At 39.3% G+C, this 20,000-nt stretch overlaps 2 protein-coding genes across 11 annotated transcripts in view; one reads left to right on the top strand and one right to left on the bottom strand.

The window, feature by feature from the left end:
- LOC127067434 (DNA (cytosine-5)-methyltransferase 3B-like) overlaps positions 1-20,000 on the bottom strand; it is an 84,835-nt gene that overhangs the window by 11,198 nt on the left and 53,637 nt on the right. For 7 of the 10 annotated variants that reach the window (XM_051002316.1, XM_051002315.1, XM_051002314.1 and 4 more), the window contains exon 1: positions 1-3,895. This exon is cut by the window's left edge. The exons of 2 other annotated variants lie outside the window; for them this stretch is intronic. The gene's annotated coding sequence lies outside the window, so the exon portion shown is untranslated. Of the gene's footprint in view, positions 3,896-20,000 lie in introns of those variants that run through there. One more of the 10 variants, XM_051002317.1, reaches the window with a different exon arrangement.
- The window catches only part of LOC127067437 (atrophin-1), a 76,283-nt gene continuing 62,598 nt past the window's right edge, over positions 6,316-20,000 (top strand). Inside the window, exon 1 of the mRNA XM_051002325.1 lies at positions 6,316-8,038. Coding sequence (XP_050858282.1) covers positions 7,872-8,038 — 167 coding nt within the window. The 5' untranslated portion in view covers positions 6,316-7,871. The remainder of the gene's footprint in view (positions 8,039-20,000) is intronic.

The following is a 20,000-nucleotide window of genomic DNA, read 5'->3' on the forward strand; positions in this document are numbered from 1 at the left end:
AAGGAGTGGGGAGTGGGGAGTGGGGAGTGGGAAGTAGGTAGAGAGAGAAAGAGACAGATAGCAAGAGAAAGAGAGTAATACTATGGTAAAGAGAGAAAGAGAGAAAGAGAGAGACGGATAGATGCACGAACGTTGCGAAAGAGAAAGAGAGACGGAGAGAGAAAGTAGGATAGGAAAGAGAGGAAAGGGGAGAGGGCTCCACTCGCCTGGCGCAGCACAGGCTTTTCTTGTAGTCTATTGATTTTTCCGAAAGTTCGCGTGGTGGGAGTCTGGCATAGTGGGTTGTGCGCGAAGCTGCATAGAAGAGTGAGATAGCAAGAGAGAGAGAGAGAGAGAGAGAGTCATGTGGGGTTTCAACGTATATTGCTATCTCTCTCTCTTTTTCTCTTCTCCTCTCTCTCTCTCTCTCTCTCTCACTCTCCCTCTCTCTCTCTCTCTCTATCTCACGACAGAGCTTTCTCCAATGCATCCTTCTCTTTTCTTTCTATATTTGCTTCTTTCTCTCTCTCTCTCTCTCTCTCTCTTTCTCTCTTATTCGTTCATTTTATATTTTCCTCTCTCTCTATCTCTATTTCTCTCTTTCTCACTCATGTTGAACGTTCGCTCCGCTAGCGCCGCCACTGCTTTCTATAGTTACTGCTCTTTCTCGTTACTCGCTTCTCTCTCTTTCTTTCTCTTTCTTTCTCTCTCTCTAACACTATCGCTCTATGTAGTGAGAAGAGGTATATACATATGCATATAACCCATCTCTCTCTCTCTCTCTCTCTCTCTCGATCTCCCGCGCGCGCTCTTTATTCGTGCATGGCCTGGCTCTACATACACGCTCATAAATATGTGCTCGCAGTTTCATACGCGCGCACCCGACATATATATGTACATACACACACGCAATCTATCTGTATATAATATGTATGTATATATGTATATATATATATATACATACGCGTGGAGAGAGTATTTGAGGCCAGGAACGCGTCAAGAGATTCGACTACTCTCGTCGTAACGTTAACGCGAAGTAACTTAGCAGAAAAAGTGCGTCAACCGTACGGAATAATGAAATATGTATGTACGAAGTATATATGTATGTAACTTGTATGATGTATGTATCTACGTATGTACTATGGATGATATATGATATTTGTATGATATATACATGTATATATGTATACATATATATGTATGTATGTTTTGTATTAGCTATATACGTACGTATATAGCATTACAGAGCGATTCTGAATTTTCAATGATATATTTCTAGGGTACGAGAATTTCTTACCAATTTAAAATTCAACAAAGAAATCAGATCATTAGGACAAATTTGATATTAGTTCTAAACAACATTTGTATATTCTCATTGAAACTACATAAGTGTATTACTCCATACGAGGTATGTATTACGACATAACCTATAAATACGTAACGGTTTACCCAATCACGTTGACGCTGTAAGAGCGGGAAATTTGAAAGAAAGAATCAAATAAAAAAGAAGCAAAACGAAAGAAAAAAGAAAAATAAGAACGACGGATAACATATCGAACGAATAATTTTCACTTCCGATAACTTCTGATTGACTATATTTCGAAAAGAGCGGGGAGTGGAGGGGAGTGTCATGATCACAATTCGTATTCACAATTCCCGCGTTGTAAATTTGTAAACTCGTAGAAAACAACGGACGATGACTACAACGCTATGATGACTATGACGAAAAGCAACGACGATTACGAGTATAACTACGATACTACTACGACGGCGACAACGACGACGACGACGACGACGACGACGCGACGAATGATGAAACACAGTTGGCAAACGGGTAAAAAGAAGTGCAATATTTCTAACCGCGATGCGGCCCTGAACTTCCTCCTCGTCCACCTCTATCCGACAGCGCAGGGTCACCGCGTGTACTCGCACACGAAGCCTTTTCCTCCCTATGTACAAGAGTTACTTGCCTTTCGCTGAGGCGCACAACTCACACACATATATTACTCGCATACATGCGCGCGCACGCACACACAGATACACATACAACGACAGAGAGACAGGTATACGACACGACAGGACGGACAAACACGCATACGGGAGCCATATTCGCCTCTCGTCGTTCGCGGTGCAACCCTGCCATGCGCTCGTGCTCGAGCGAGCGGATTGAGGGTGTGCTGAGGGATGGATGGAGAGATGGAGAGAGAGAGAGAGAGAGAGAGAGAGAGAGAGAGAGAGCGAGAGAGAGAGAGAGAGAGAGAGAGAGAGAGAGAGAGAGAGAAGGACGAGAGAGGAAAGAGAAGTACCAGCGAGCGAGCGAGCGAACGAGCGAGCGAGAGAGAGAGAGAGAGTGAGAGAGAAGAGAGAGAGAGAGAGTGAGAGAGAGAGAGAGAGAGAGAGTATACGAAGGAACCCTCGCGCACAGGGGCGTAGAATCTCATGATGGTGGTGCCCGGGCGGGATAAACGAGTTTCGTTCCAAAAATTCGTATATATCTCCGTCTATGTACGTACGTGCATGTTCTTGGCCATGTAAAAACTCCCCCCCAAAAAAAAGAAAGGAAAAATAAAAGAAGAAAAAGAAAAGAAAACTCAAGGAAAAAAGGAAGAAAATAAAAAATAAAAAGAGAAAATCATACGTCCCTTATATCTCTACCCACTACTATACCTCACCCCACCCCAAAGAGGATGATCATCAGGTGACTCTGAAATGAAACGTTTGAGAAAGAAATGAGATACTAGAGAAAAAAAAGATATGTGGTCGCGTATGTATTGTATGTAGGTGGTACCATTCGACCGTCAGAGACGAGAATTAATTTTACTTATGTTCGCGTAAAGGACATTTCGAAATCAACAAAACGGTGACGGTGGTCCGTCGTCCTTCAGATGATATAAATTTTTTATTATGTACATATATACGTATGTATGTATGTATGTATGTATGTATGTATGTATTTATGTATGTATATGTATATATGTATGTATGTATGTATATATGTATATATATTTTTATATATGTATATATATATATAGATATATGTATATATATGTGTAGAATAATCCCAAAGATCCTTCTTCCTTTTTCGTAAAAAACTAAAACTAAAAAAAAAAAAAAGAAAGAAGACGCATCCACGAACGACGCTCGGCGAAGGATAAAAGAGACAAGGAGGATGAGGAGGAGGAGGAGGAGGAGGAGGAGGAGGTGCAAGAGGGGGGTAGGAGTAGAAGAAGAAGACGAAGAAGAAGAAGAAGAAGAAGAAGAAGAAGAAATACGTGCTCTTTCGCGCAGAATCATATCAGCGAGGTCGTTCGCGGCGTTTAATATCCTCGCTATGGTCTCCTTTTTCGAGAGAAGTCAAAAACTATGACGTGGAGCACGAAAAGAAGGACGAGGTAGATGATGACGAAAGAGACGATAAAACGAAGATTTTTACGTAAAGCAAATAGTTTTTTTCCATCTCGTAGGAATATATTGTTAAGAAATAACTTTGGACGATGATATTCGCGACGCGAATCGCAAAAGCGCCGACAGCGGCCCCTTTCTCGCGGTATTTCGCGAGACGAAGGAAACGTCGTCCAACGGTCGGTCGTCGTTGGTCGATCGATCGGAGAGCGCGTGCCTCGATTTACCATCGATCGGTGACGATCGATCCGTTACGCTGTTCCTCGGCAGCGTTGCGAAGCAAGCTAGATAGAGATAGAGATAGAGATAGAGATGGAAATAGAAAGAGAGAGAGAGAGAAGGAAAGTGCAAAAGAGATAGAGTGAGAAACAAAGATGGAGAGTATGTGCGAAATCGAGAGAGAGACAAAGAGGATGTAGAGAGAGAGAGAGAGAGAGAGAAAGAGAGAGACAGGAATAAAGAAAGAAAAGGACGTAAAGAGCGTTCTCAGTGAAGAGCGAGCGAGCGAGTGAGCGAGCGAGCGAGCGAGCAAGGGAGAGAGAGAGAGAGGGAAAGAGGGAGAGGAATAGAGATAGAGTTAGTGGTAGGTGGTCTAAGAGTGGGGGAGGAGGAGCAGCGCCGGGCAAAGCGTCGGCGGCTCTGTAGCCGGCGTCGCCGCAGGCTCCGTCGTAGCCGAGCGTGCGCGAAGGCGAACGAGCGCCTACGGAAACGTGCGAACGGCGAGGTTCGTGCTGCCGAACGAGCGGAACGGTCAGGCAGTGCGGTGCCGACTCTTGCTGCCGCGGCGGTCGCGGATTTTGCGGCTTTGCGAGAGAGAGAGTGTGTGTGCGTGCGCGCTCGCGCGTGTTTACACGACTCGAGAGAGACAGAGAGAGAAAGAGTGGGTGGGTGGGTAGTGCGGAGAAGTGAGAAAAAGATAGATAGAGAAAGAGAGAGAGAGAGAGAGAAGGAAAGCGAGCGAGCGAGAGAGAGAGAGAGAGAGAGAGAGAGAGAGTGGAAGAGAGAGTGGAAGAGAGAGAGAGAGAGAGAGAGAGAGAGAGAGGGGTGATAAAAAGGGAGGAGAACAAAATCGAAACGTGTGTGACGTGTTCGTGTGCGTATGTGCGTGTGTCTCTCTGCACGAGGATCGACGTGGTAAAAACGAGAGCGTTATGGAATCCGTGATAAACCTTTGCTAAAGTTCGACCAATTCGATATTCTTAGATACGAATTCTTTCTTCCTCACTCGTGCGAAGCAGAGAGGAAAAGTGTGATATATGCGCACTCACACACCACACACACACACACGTAATATATACATACATATATATATATACATATAGCGAGGGACACAGAGAGAGAAAGAGGGAGTGATAGCAGGAACGAGATCGTCGAGTGCGAAGAGATATCGCACCGTTGACGAAGCGCTCCGTCCGGGGCGTGGGTGCATCATCGCGCCGCCGGTTCACGTCACACGGCGACCACCGACGGGCCCCAGGAATATACTAGACACGTACGACACACATCACACAACAGCAGCTGCCCCTGCTGCTCTCGGTTCTATCTTCGTTATTATCTTTACAACAGTGACTGTTCCACGCGATTCTAATACTTTATTATCGTCGTCATTGTCGTCACCGTCATCGTAATCTTCTTAATCGTAAAATCATCGTAATCGTCGTAATCGTAATCGACGACGTCAACGTCGTACCCTCTCTCTCTTATTATATCATATACCAAGAAGAAGACGCTTCTTCTTCCTCTCCGTCCAATTCGTCGTCGTTTATCTTTGTCCTTCTTCGAGATCCTACAGAAGAAAAGAAACAACAACAACAACAACAATAACGAAGAAAAAGAAAGAGAAAAAAAACAACAACAACAACAACAAAGAAGAAGAAGAAAAGAAGTGGTAAACTCTGACTGATACACTATTATTCCGAACCGACTACTAACTGAAACATTTATTAGGAAAAGTCCTAACTGTGGGTGCAACGACGTCTTTCGTTCGATCTCGCTCGACTCCTTCGTTGTCCTTTGTTGTTGTGCTTGTGATCGTTGATTCTTCTTGTTGATTGTTGGTTTTATTGGTGTTAAACCCTTTTTTTTTCTTCCTTTCTTTTTACTTTTTTTTCTTATATATATATATATACATACATACATACATACATATATATATGTATACACATACACGCACCCGCATACACGCGTATACGTGTATATATACGTTTCTTTCTCTCCCTTCTTCCAAAGCACCCTTTTCTCCTTACCCCGATCGCCACCACCTTCTTACTCGTGTCGGATAGACGTAATAATATTTGAAGATAAAAAAGAAGAGAAGAAACGAAGAGAAAGGAGAAGAGAGAAGAGAGAAGAGAGAAGAGAGAAGAGAAAAGAGAGAAGAAGAAGAAGAAGAAGAAGAAGAGAATTCAAGAACGAAGAAGTGGAGTGGCAATCTCGTTCGTTGCTCCGTCGGACGTGTACTTGGAGTGTCAACTGCACACATACACATATACGTAGAAGATATATATATATACATATACACACCTACATACATAAACACATAGAAAGAGAGAAAGAGGTAGAGAGAGAGAGAAGAGAGAAGAGAGAGAGAGAGAGAGAACGGAAAGATTGTACATATACCGGGTGTCTCGAAACTACCCGGTTGATACTTTCCTAAAATTTCAAAGATCTCTCTGGTGTATACTCGGTATTTATATCGAAGCGTATAATGATGACGACAACGATGATGAAAGGAGAAAGGACGAATCCTAAGACGACGTCGAGGACGACGACGAGGACGAAAACAACATCGAAAACATCGACGAGCTCTAGGGGTCTCGATTGAGCCAAAACTGTTGAACTACCAACTACGAGGATTTTCTACGAAGGGGAGGAGAATAGAGATAGAGCGCTCTCCCCCTCCCCCCTATCCTCTCCCCCTCGGCCACCCCCTCCGGACCCCTTCTACAACAACCCCTGCCCCCCTCCGAGCACGCCGGTTCGACGTACCGAGGATAATCTTCGATACAACAAACGAAGTGTGATTTAGAGAAGAGATCGAAGGATCTATAACATAATACGATATAATATATATATAGAAATATATATATATATATATATACATATAAATATATAAACGGGACAGGTTCAACGATAAAGGAAGGAAGGAATTGAAAAGGGATAAAGGAGAAGAGAAGGAATAATTAATAAAAAACAAGAAAAGAAAGAAAGAAAAAGAATAAGAGAAGATCGTCGCGTCGTCGACGGCGACCGAACGGATCGCAACACCGTCGGTCCCGTCGCCGCGACGGAAGGAGTCTCGCGACACACACATAGACACAGACACGTACACGGACCGTCGTCGTTGTCATCGTTGTCGTCGTCGTCGTCGTCGTCGTCGTCGCCGTTGTTGTCGTCGCCGTCGTTGTCGTCGTCGTCGTCGTCGTTGTTCTACGTACTCGTTGCGACGGCCGTGTGTGATTGCTAGTAGTAGTGGTTGGTGCTACTAGTAGAGAGGAGTTTAGTATTACTAGTAGTAGTAGTAGTAGTAGTGTTACTGCTACTGCTGGTGGACGTGGACGTGGACGTGGTAGTGGTGGTGGTGGTGGTGGTGGTGGTGGTGGTTGGTGGTGGTGGTGGTGGTGGTGGTGGTCGTAGTAGTATTAGTAATAGTAGTAGTAGTAGTAGCAGGAGCAGCAGCAGCAGCAGCAGCAGCAGCAGCAGCAGTAGTAGTAGTAGTAGTAGTTGCGGTGGTGAAGCAGCGATCGTTACTAGCCCGAGCAACGCCAAGAGCATCGTCGTCGTCTCGTGGAGTAGCGCGACAGTGGCAGCGTCGCCAGGAGAAATTGTAGTAGTTGTAGTAGTAGTAACTGCGGTGGTGGTGGTGGTGGTTGTGGTGGTGGTGGTAATAGAAGAAGAAGAAGAAGAAGAAGAAGAAGAAGAAGAAGAAGAGGAAGAAGAAAAAGAAGAGGAAGGAGGAGGAGGAGGAGGAAGAGGAGGAGGAGGAGGAGGAGGAGGTGGTGGTCAAGAAAGAAAAGGAAAAAATATAAAGAGAGAAAGAAAGAGAGAGGGAAAGAGAAAGAGTAGTGTGGTAGTATTATTTCGTCAAGAAGAAGAAGAAGAAGAAGAAGAAGAAGTAATAGAAGAAGAAGAAGAAGAAAGACGAAGAGGAAGAGGAGTAGAAGGAGGAGGAGGAGGAGGAGGAGGAGGAGGAGGTGGAGGAAGAAAAAGAAGAAGAAGAAGAAGAAGAAGAAGAATAAGCGGAGGAGGTGAGGAGCTTTGCACGGATCCGGTCCGTCGGTCGGTGGTCATCGAAGTTAACCTCGACGAAGGTTCTTCGCGAAGAAGAAGGACCATTCTCGAGGAAGATAAAAAGAAGAAAGGAAGAGGAGGAGGTGGAGGAGGAGGTGGAGGTGGAGGAGGAGGAGGAGGAGGAGGTGGTGGAGTAGTAGCGAAGGAAGAGGTGAAATATCCTCATCGCGGTTTTCCCCGCGTCAGAGATCTCTTCGAGCATGCAGGTGGCAACGCTGTTCAGGGAGAGCGCCACCCTGCTGGGTGCCTCCACCTTGGATCCCCCGCAGACTCACCACCATCAGTCCGTGCATCAGCAACAGCAGATCCAGCAACAGCATGCCGCCGACTTGCATCTCGGTCACCACATGCAACATCACTACAAGATGTAAGTTTCTCTCTATTTCTCTCTCGCTCTCCCTTCCTACCCATTTCCCTCCCTCTCTCAGCCCAACTCCCACCTTTTCTCTTTCTCCGAGCCTCCCCCTTTTTTCTCCGCTCCATCGCTCTCTCTCTTTCTCTCTCTCTCTCTCTCTTTTTCTTTCTTTCTCTCTTTCTCTCTCCCGTCGCCCATCCGCCTGCCTCTCCCTGCACTTCCCCACCTACCCTCTCTTTTTTCTTATCTAGATCCACGCTACACCCTAGAGTAGAACCAAGGACAAAGCTTATTGTTACTATACCATATTACTTACTTTATTTTCTAGCACTGTTTTATAAACCTCGTTCTATCCTTTCGATGATTTTCTCGAAGAGGATCAAACGTCATGTATATGAATATCTATACGTTATATATATATATATATATATATATATATATATATATATATATATACTTTTACTTTCTACTTATTCGGAGGGACGCTATTCGTTAAGCGCGCGAGCACGCTTATTAAAAATTCTCGCGATGTCATGTGATGCGTGAGCGCGACGGTCACGTGGTATCAGAACTTTTAAGAAAGAAACATGGCGTCGACTATCGTCAGTCTATCTTCAAAAGAAACGAATGGTTCGCGTTGACAACCAAGGAAGCAAATGTTTCCCTCTCTCTCTCTCTTTCTCTCTTTCTCTCGATTATTTATCGTGTCACACAAATACCTTATTATTCTTATTACTTCATTACTAAATAACGATGAAAAAGATAAAGGAGGGAGAGGGAGAAAAGAGAGAAACACGTGTTGTACTGGTATCGATCAATCGACCACAATCATCCACGTTGTTCCCGAGACACGTTCTTGTTTATGTCATCGCGCGCAAACGAATTTGCGACACGGAATATGCAAGTATCTACGTAAATATTTACGTCTTTTTAATTCGTCCTTTTGTTTAACACGTGGTAAATAATATTCGTCATTTCGCGTTTACACTCTTCTTGGAATTTTATATCGGCCATTTTATATTCTTGCGAAAAAAATAATACGTACGAGTTAGCTCGAAAGAAAAAAAAAAAAAAAAGAGAGAAAATTGTTTCCCCTTGTATATTGATAAGAAAAAGACTTTTAAAGGGTGGGTCAAAAGCTACTAGGCTCTTTGGTGTGTTCAGGTTAAGCTTTTATAAATCTGACGGAAAAAGTAAAAAGAAAAGAAATTTAACCACTTCTATATTTACTCGATCGGTATATGTTTTTATTAATTAATGATAAATATTTTCGAAGAACAAATGGTCACAGTTTATACGAATATTTCGATTGGTATAATTAATTAAAGTGTCAGGAGTTACGTAAGGCTTGACTCTCACTTATATTAAATACTTACTAATTATAAATATTACCGACCAATCCATTAAAAATACTTATGAAATATTAAAAATATCGTCACATTCTTCCTTTCCGAATAAATAATAAGTCAAAATTGATTACGAAAGGCTTAACTGTGACTTGTCCAAAGAATCATTTGGCAACTTTTTTCACAGACTCCGCGCACGTTCGATCGTATATATAAAAAAAAAAAAAAAATGGATGAAAGTAAAAAAGAAAGAAAGAAAAAAAAGAGAGAAATAGAATAGAAAAGAACGGAAAAAAGAAAAAAAAATGAAGTTATAACGGGTTGATGTCATCGAAGATCGCGTCGAGATAAAGATGTTCTACTAAGTTCTATTCGTTTTGTGACACTGGGTAGTGTCAAAAGAAAGAGAAAATGAAGAAGAAGAAGAAGAAGAAGAAAAAGAAAAAGAAAAAAAAAGAAGAAGAAGAAGAAGAAGAAAACATAGGAAAAAGTTTCTCCGAAGTTTCCTACGAAATAATGTTGGGTGTGGGTATATACATAGATGGTACGTGTAAAAGAACGTGGACGTAAAACAAAAGAAAAAAAAAAACGGGGTAAGAGAAGAGAGGGTGGAACGGAGAGAAGAGAGGTGAGGGTGGGGAAGAAGGAGGATGAGGAAGGGGTAGGAAAAAAAATGTAAACGCGAAAAGCACGTGGCGCGGGAGGCCTTTTGGCGCGGTATAAAGGAAAGGATGAGTTAGAACGAAACGGAGATAGATATATAGAGAAAAAGAACGAGAAAGAAGAAGAAGAAGAAGAAGAAGAAGAAGAAGAAGAAATGGGGTGGGAGAGAGAAAGAGAGAAATATAATAAAAGAAAAGAAAAGAAAAGAAAAGAAAAGAAAAGGATGGCGAATACACGCGCGAGCCACGTGTCGCAGATAAATCCTCGGAGGATAAATCGAGCTTATCAATAAGATCGCTTTAGGAGTCTGCGATCGTTTTCTTTCTTTCTCTTTCACTCTTTTTATCTATCTATCTATCTATGTATCTATCTGTCTATCTATCTCTATTTCTATCTCTATCTTTCTTTTTCATCTTACTTCGCTACTTCGTGTCTCTTTCATATATCCTTTGCTTTTCTGAATCCTTTTCATTTTTCTCTCTCTCTCTCTCTCTCTCTCTCTCTCTCTTTTTTTTTGTTGTACTTTTTTTCTACTTCTTTTTTTCCTTCTCTTTTCTTTTTCTCTTTTTCTTCTTCTACTCTCCCATATTCAGACAGTGCCGACCGAAAACCTCCAAACAAGTTATTCATGTATTCCAAAGTTATGGAATACATGAATAAACTAACTCACATTCGTCCTCGTAGTTGTAGTCGTAGTCGTAATCGTAGTTATATAGTTGTAGTCGATGAACTTGTATTTCTCGATACAACCGATTCGAGAACGTTTAGGGTTATAAGAAGGGAAAAGAAAGAGAGAGAGAGAGAGAGAGAGATGCTCGATGTACTGCTTAGCCTATAGAAAATATTTAAAAGATTCTCTCTCTCTCTCTCTCTCTCTCTCTCTCTGTGTGTATGTGTGTATGTTATGATCATATTAGTTGTGAAAAAAAAGAAAAGGAGAAAGATAGAGAGAGAAAAAAAATTAGTGAAAGTGACCATATACTCGATTATATAACATCTTAATTTCGTGTTATCACTGAATTTAGTTACGTCTTAGAGCTCAAAGAAAAAAAACTTAAGAAGGGGAGAGGGGTGGGAAGGGAAGGCAATTGAACGATACCACGTTTCTATTCAAAATGAAATTTGATGTAGGAAAGAAGGAAATATGATTATTTTCATGTTTTTTTTTTTTTTTTTTTTTTTTTTTCATCGTAACATTTAACTAACTAATCGTAGGAAAAATCGTGAATTGAATTCGAAGTATTAATCGTGGAGTCCGAAGAAAAAAAATTTCTTTTATTCCATTTCTCTTTCTCTTTCTTTCTTTGTGAAGAGAGGGAAAGTAAGTCGATTGAATCAAACACGGGTGGCGTTAGAATCGAGATGATATCCTTTGGAATTCCTCGACCTTCCTCAATCTTAACGGACGAAAGAAATTCTTTCGTCGCTCGTTCAGTGAAACTCCTTGGAAAAAAGTTTTGGTGACCTGAGTCCATTAAGGTTGAAGGAACCACTTTTCTGGACAAATCGATCACCATTCCTAAGCATGCTTTCGAATATCAATCGTTATTTCAAAATGCAAGGAGTACGTTATCTATACGACATATATATATATATATATATATATATATATATATATATATATACGCCAAATGTATATTTCGCGAATATATGATTATTATCGTCCTAACATGACCCTGACCCCATCGTTCGCTGCATCCGTCGAGTAAAACGCGTTGCGAGTTTGTTCACAGTCTTTCTACGTTACAATCTTTATATATTTAGTCTTTTTAATTAATTAATTAATTAATTAATTTATTCAATTCTTTCTTACTTTTATTTTTTGGACGGCGAATTTTGTATATTAGTAAAATGAAATATACGAAAACGATAAAGAAAAAAGATTTTAATAAATTAATCAACAAAAAGTGAGATTATAATAGAAATATATACGTGCATGTATATTCGTATATTTGTCTATTTATTTGTTTATTCTCTGTTTTCATTTTTTTGAATGACGTGAATTATATTGAAATTCATATAATAAATAATTAAAAACAACAAAGAAAAAGGTCCGACGAAGTACTAAAAAAAAAAAAGTGAGATTCTAATAGAAATATACATGCACATGTCTTTGTTTCTCTTTCTTTCTCTCTCTCTCTCTCTCTCTATTTTTTCTCTTTCTTTATTTTTTTACAAAAAACGACGAATTCTGTCAGCAACGATAATCGAAAACGAACAAACGAAGAGTTGTAATAAAATAGAAAAAAAAGTTAGGTTATATCACGGGATGGGGAAATATATGTTTTACGGTGCACACGCATATATATATATATATATATATATATATATATATATATATATATATATATATATATACGTACGATGTGTTAATTTGGCGCGAAATTTGAAATTCGATTACTCGGTCTCGATTATCGAAGTTTCCTGTACTCGATCCTTAAGAAATAAATATATATATACGTATATGTATACATACATACATACATACATACATACATACATACATATATATATATGAGATGTAAAAAGAAGAAAATAGTCGATAGGTGGTACGGAAGGAAAGAGTTTTTAAAAGTCTGCTCCTCGGACGTGCGTAAATCGCGAGGAGACGCGTTTGAGCGCGGGCGAGAAGTCCCTCTCTCTTTCTCTCTCTCTCTCTCTCTCTCGTTCTCTCTCGTAAGCCTTCTCTCATTTTTATTTTAGCTCGAAGCAAATACCGAGACAAGGGGAAGGGGGACAAGGGGTGAAGGTGGTGGCGGGGGCGGGGGCGGGAGGGGGGAGAGGAAGAGAAAGGAGAGAAGAGAAGAGAAGAGAAGAGAAGAGAAGAGAAGGAGGTGCACGATGAGGAGGAGTAAAAGAAGGAGGAGGAGGAGGAGGAGGAGGAGGAGGAAACAGAAACTGTTCGCTGGTGCGTGAGCGTGTGCGTAAGAGTGAGAGAGATAGACTGATAGGTGGAGAAGAGGAAAGAGTGAGATAGAAAGACAAAGACAGAGACAGAAAGAGAAAGAGAGATAGAGATAGAGGGAGGTGGAAGAGACGGAGGTGGATGAAAAAAGGCAGAGAACGACGAAGCGAACGGCCAGCCGAAGAGAGCCGCTCATCCAACGAGCTCTCTTCTCTCTCTCTCTCTCTCTCTCTCTCTCTCTCTCTCTCCCTGTACTCTCTTCTTGTCTCTTTTCCTCTCGTTCATAGTGCTCACGCGTACCACGGTTTCGTAACACGCGTCTCCTTCCTTTTCTCGCACACATTCCTCCTCTGCACCTCTCACCATACTTCTCGAACCATCCTCCTCTTGCTCTTCCCACCTCCTTTACCTCCCCCTCCTCCTCGTCCTTCTCTTCCTTCTCCTCATCCTTCTCTTCCTTCTCTTTCTATCTTTCTATCCTTCTCTCTCTCTCTCTCTCTAGTTCGCTCGCTCGCTCGCTACTTGCTGCTTGCTCACTCTATTCAACATAACCTATACAGCACACAGACTGCAGGTCGTTTCAAAAGTCCGCTCGAACGACTCCAACTCTATCCGTCTAAACTCCTCCTTCGATTTTTTTTTTTTTTTCATAAGTGAAACAAAAAAAAATGAAAAAGGAACGAAAATTAAGACGTCTACCTTTTTGTTACTCGATTATTAAATTAGCTAACTTTAATAGTAAATGCTTGTGAGTAAATCGTCCGGTGATTAGGTTATGTTTTGACTCCAGCAGTAACTACTTACTCCTTTCTGTCATTATTTCATTAGCGAAAGGAAAAAGAGCGAAACAAAAAGAAAAGAAAAAAAAAAAAGAAAGAAAAAACAGATGGCTACTTTTTCGTAGCCTTTATTTTATCAGATATTTTAATAGTAAGAAATTTACGAGCTAATCTCGTTCGCTGTTTTTTCTTTTTTTTTTTTATCCTTTTTTCTATCTCATGTTTCACTACTACCCTCCCCCGCCCCTCTTCGAATCTTTCATTAGTGAAAAAAAAAAGAAACAAACAAACAAAGAAAGAAACAAGATGTTTACTATTTCTCATTACGCTTCAATTTATTAGCAATTTTATTAATAAGAAATTACGAGCAAATCGTTTAGTCCTTTTTTTATTTTTTTACATCATGTACCGACTTCAACTCTATTACTCTTCCTTTCATTAATTCATTAGTGAAAAAAAAAAGGAAAAAAAAAAAGAAAGAAAGAAACACACAAAAGAAAAGATATTTACTTCTTCTCATTACACTTTATTTTATTAGCAATGTTATTATTATATTAAGTAAGTACTTACGATGTAACTTCACGATTCACTTGTTAAGTTTGTTATGTTATGTTACGTTACGTTACGTTACGTTACGTTACGTTATGTTTATGTTATTCTTAGAGATTATTTCATTTAATGACGATTTCTTATCTAATTGACTACTTCTTTTGTTTCGTTTCGTTTTGTTCTGTTTTGATTTTTTTTCCTTCGTTTTTTTTCAAATCTTTCTACGTTCGTAAATATTAAGGCATAAGTCTGACGAGTGAAGTTTTATTTCTCTCTTATTGTTCTTTCTTTCTTTCTTTCTTTCTTTCTTTCTTTTTCTCTTTTTTTCATTTTTCGTTTTATCTCTTTCCGTTTTGTATTTAAGGAAAATATTTAATCGGCGCGGAGAACGCGTAATAGAATCATTGAGATTTCTTATCTAATCGACAAATTTTTTTAAGGCCATTTACGTTGGCAAATGCTCAAAGTTGCAAGGTAGTGCCGAAGTTTTTTCTTCTTTTTTTGTTTGGTTTTTTTCTTGTTTTGTTTTTCTCTCCCTCTCATTCTTTCTCTCTCTCTCTCTCTCTCTCTATCCTTTTTTTTTGTAGAGAGCGAGAAGATTTAATCGACAGAAAACGTGTAGTAGATTACTATTTGGAAAATGAATAATTCCAGTTTTTATAGAATAGTTCACGGTCATGTCTATATAACTCGATTGTAAAACGATTTAAACATTTACGATCTTGTTATTGTTCGACGTTTAAACTCGTATCGTGTTTCTCACTCGTGGGAGAGGATAAAAGATAGAAAGAGAGATATTCGTAGAAAATATCGTTGGTCGTCTGCATAGTCGTTGAATGAACCGATCACCGTTGTCGAGCAAGGATCATCGAGAATGGTCATTAATAAAAACCAAAAAAAAGAAAAAGAAAAAGAATAAAAAAGAACAAAAGAACAAAGATGTCTTCCATCGACTCTATTGACTATTGAAAAAATACTGGAACTATCCTAGATATTTTTTTTTTCCTTTTTCTTTTTCTTTTTTTTCTTCTCGTCTCTCTTTCATCGACAAAAAGCTAAGGTAGAAAAGCTTATGGGGGTTCGCTCGAAAGAGAAAGTCGTTATATGGGTGATGAGCCTCGATAGGTATCGTTTCAAAATACACTTGCGTTATGCGATAAAAGAAAAACAAGTTTCTCATCTATTAATGTCGTTATCGTTATCGTTATCATCGAATCATCGTGATGAGCCTTAAAGATTCGAGAAAAGCGACGATGACGAGAGTATTTCGAGAGTTCTTACGAGTTTTGAATTTCAGAATCGTTTCTGCTCTCTCTCTCTCTCTCTCTCTCTCTCTCTCTCTCTCTCTCTCTCTCTCTCTCTCTCTCTCTCTCTCTCTCTCTCTCTCTCTCTCGTGTCTGTAAAAATGTAAAAGGAATACCTCTCTTCTTTGGTACTTTGGTATCGCGATTTCGAAATACAACCTTCTCTTTCCCCCACTCTTTCTCTCTCTCTCTCTCTCTCTCTCTCTCTCTCTACCTATCTATCTATCTTTCTCTGTTACGCTCACAGTGTTGGTATACCAATGGCTTCTTTCTCGTTGTACGTTACGTTTCAAAAGTGATGGACCGAGTCAGTAGAGTAACGTGACTTACTACTCCTTGTCTTTATAATTCTTTTTCTAACAATTTTTCCCTTCTCTCTCTCTCTCTCTCTCTCTCTCTCTCTTCTTTTCTTTTCATTTTTCCTTCTTTTTTCGTCTTCGAAACATTTTGAAATTTTCATCGCGATTATCAAACACGATCGAATTAAACAATATTATAACATTGAACGATTCTTCTCGAATATTACTTAAGCAATGTGCAAGCAAGACGAGCTGCTGCTGGTAACATCAACATCAGCATCAGCAATAACATCCAGCAATATATATATATACCCACACACACACACACATATATATATACCATCAGCGATACCTAACTGAGCGGCCATCACCTAGAGAGTAGCCAACGTTTCGTACGAATCGCTAGGGAGAAAGAGAGAGAGAGAGAGAGTGAGAGTAAGAGGAAAGAGAGAGAGAGAGAGAGAGAAAGAGAGAACGAGAGAGCTCTGCGATTATTCCGGGCGCAAATTTATTTTTATCGGCCTGTACCGCCGGCCGCCTGCCTGCTTGCCTGTGCCTGCCTGTTCTCTCTTCGCTCGGAAGCCCAGCGTTGCCGGACTACTAACTTTTTCTCCTTCATATTTCTTCCTCTCGAAACCTAATCGTTCTTTCTACTCTTGATAACTTTTATCAAATATGTGTATTTGTGTGTGTGTGTGGTATGCACGTACGTACGTACGTATGTGTATATATATATATTAAGTATTTACACGTACACACACACACACACACATATACACACACATGAACGCATATATGTATATATTATATATGTATGCGTTTGCGTATATAAATAATAAAATAATTTATATTATATACGTATAATATTTGTATGTGACAGTACATATAGATATTAATTTCTTTTGTAATACTGTATGAATATATTGTTATATGGTATTGTATAGATATTACAGTATGTTTTATAATACTTTATATCTTGTACTATTATTTATATTATATGGTATATATTACACAGTATAATTTTTAAAATACAATATAATATTTAAAATAATAGATATAGAGAGACATGATATATAATAGACAAATTTTAAGATTGATCTTTTAAGTTAAAAAAGATTCACCATATTTAGTGAATACTGGTGTCTCTTATTTTAGCATCGTACGCAAAAATATCGTAAACTTCTTCGGTAAGATTCGATCGTTTTCGTATACGTTCGTAACATCGGACCAGAAGATTTATCGCCGTGTGATATTTCTTACGGGTGGTGGCGGTGGTAGTGGCAGTGGTGATGGCGGTGGTGGTGGTGGTGCTGTTGCCGTTGCCGCTGCTGCTTCACGGTCACGTGACACGGGCCGAGAGACGAACAGCTGATGGTAATAGGTTAGGATCGGAAGATTATAAATAGACTATGTGTTCCAGAAATTAGATCATTGCTCTTCTTTCTCTCTCTCTCTCTCTCTTTCTCTGTGTTCTTTATTTTATATTTAATAGTACGAACGTAATCCCTTAACAGAGAGAAAATTATTATACAATGAAGTCATGGTTATCCTTGCCTAATCAAAAAGAAAAAAAAAAAAAATAAATAAAAATCAGCAATAAATATTCTCATAATCGATTAATATATTATAACGAAATGATTTACGGTTCAACGGTGAAACATGCGTATGTACGCGTGTATCTGTGAAAGGATAATTCATTAAAAAGAAAAAATAAAATAATCACGATTTTACCCAACTTTAACAAAAAGAACAAAAATAAATAAATGTATAGAGCAAAAAAAAAAAAAAGAAAAGGAAAAGAAAATAAAAAAAGAAACATTTTCAAAATCATTAAATAAATAATATATGATTCACGGTTCGATCGGTAATATTCCATGTAGTATTGCTATATAAATTAGTATATGAATTAACCAAAATGAAAAGGAAAAAAAAATGGAAATATAAGCGTAATACGAAATGCGAAATGGTATGGCAACCGAGCGAAGTTCGCGAGTTGGTGATTCTCAAGGTCATCGAAGTTTCGCGTAGCCGAATATTCGTGAGAGGAAGAGAAGCACATACATACATATGTACAGAGAGTGAGTGAGTGAGTGAGTGAGTGAGTGAGTGAGTGTGTGTGTGTGTGTGTGTAAGAGAGAGAGAGAGAGAGAGAGAGAGAGCTTCGTGCAAAGTCGTAACAACGCAAGCCAGCCATGCTTGCTTGCTTCCTCAGCCGGAACTCGTTCGTCTCTTTGCGAGATAAGAATATTCTTTCGGAAAATCATGGGAAATCTGGCAACCGTGTCTTCTTCTTCTTCTTCTTCCTCCTCTTCTCCTTCGCGATGATGGTCGTACCGCGTGTCTACTTTCTATTTCATTGCTTTCATTTATTTATTTATTTATTTATTTATTTGTTTTCTTTTTCTTTCCTTTTTTTGGTTAATTTGGTATCCACGTCGAAGTAGATTTGTCGCTAATATTTTCGCTGGAAGTTTTCGTGCGCCATCTTCTCTCTCTTTTTTTGCTCCGCCATTTTCTTTTCTTTTTTAAGCCACCATTTTCTTGTGTTTTCAGCCGCCATTTTCTTCTCTTTTCTTCCCCACCTCTCGTCCCCTACTCCCTCCCTCCGAATCGCACGCAATAACCGCGCGAGACTCGGCAACGTGAAAAATTTCAACGTTTCGGATTACATTCGAAGACCTTCGGCTACTTTGGAGGGTAATAAAAATAGTCTCTCTCTCTCTCTCTCTCTCTCTCTCTCTCTGTCTCTCCTTCTCTCTCTACGAGCTCTTGCGTCCGTCCGAACTCGACCATCATATACGAAATAGTCACGTAATAGAATAAATACGTTGTTATTGTTGTTGCCGTTGTTGCTGCTACTGTTGTTGTTGTGTTATTATTTTGCGTATGTGTGTCGTATGCGTGCGAGTGGGCCAGAATACCTGGCGTGTGCCCGAATGAAAAGTAAATAAAAATAAAATGAAAGGAAAAAAGAGCGAAACGAAACGAAACGAAACGAAAAGAAAAAAAAAACAAGAAAGGAAGAAAAGAGACATAAAAGGTAAAAAAAAAAGGAAACAGAAAGAAGGGAAAAAAAAGAAACAAGAAGGAAGGAAGGAATGAACGAGAGTATACAAATAAAGTAATAACCGGTTAACCGTCCAGTGAGAGGGTGGGTGGAGAGGGGGGTGGGGGTGGGGTGGGGAGTAGAAGATCGTACGAACGAAACGGGTTTCCACTTTCCTGATTGCTTAAGACGTAGGATCCCGCTTCTTTCATTACACAATTCAACACGACCGACTCTTTTAGCCGTTAGACTTCGGAATCGGTTATGGCGAATGTACTACCTAATTGTGTTAACAAAGAAAAGGTACAAAAATTTATGCGAATAATTTTAATTCGTTTCGTTGTGATCGGAACTCTACATACGTATATACATATGTATGTATGTATATATGTATGTATGTATATATGTTTGTACGTATGTATGCATATGGCCGCCCAAAAAGTTCCTAGGTGGAGCAAGTTTTTGATTTTAAAATGTCGGATTAACATCTTGATTAATTTTTAGATCGATTTCATTTGTTTATTTTTACATTTGGTTTTTGATTATTCCTTCTCTCTTTTTTTTTTCTTTATCTTTTTTGTTTTTTTGTTTTGTCTTTTCTTTTGAGATTGTAAAACTACAAGTACTAATAATTATAAATTAAAATCATTATTAGCTTAAACAATAATCGCGAAGAAAAGCGATTTGATTTTTATAATTCACTAAAAAAATTTTTGGCCTATCTAGGAACTTGTGACCCACCCTGTATACGTTCATGTATGTACTTACGTAGATATGTGATGAGTCATGAAGGAAAAAAGAAATCTGCTTCAGAACTCGATGGATAAAAAAGTGTGTGTGTGTGTGTGTGTGTGTATATGTGTATATATATATATATACATATATATTATTTTTAGACAAGAAAAAACTCTTGGATTATCTCTATTTTCTTAACTCGTCGAGATTGAAATTAGTATGATAAAAACTAACTTAAAAATGCAACAGAAATATCTAAAATCCCAAGAAAATTGAACGATTTTTATATGCACGTACATGTGTACGTACGTGCACGTACATACATACATCCATACATACATACATATA

Source organism: Vespula vulgaris, chromosome 11, assembly GCF_905475345.1.
Source record: "Vespula vulgaris chromosome 11, iyVesVulg1.1, whole genome shotgun sequence".
Lineage (NCBI taxonomy): Eukaryota > Metazoa > Arthropoda > Insecta > Hymenoptera > Vespidae > Vespula > Vespula vulgaris.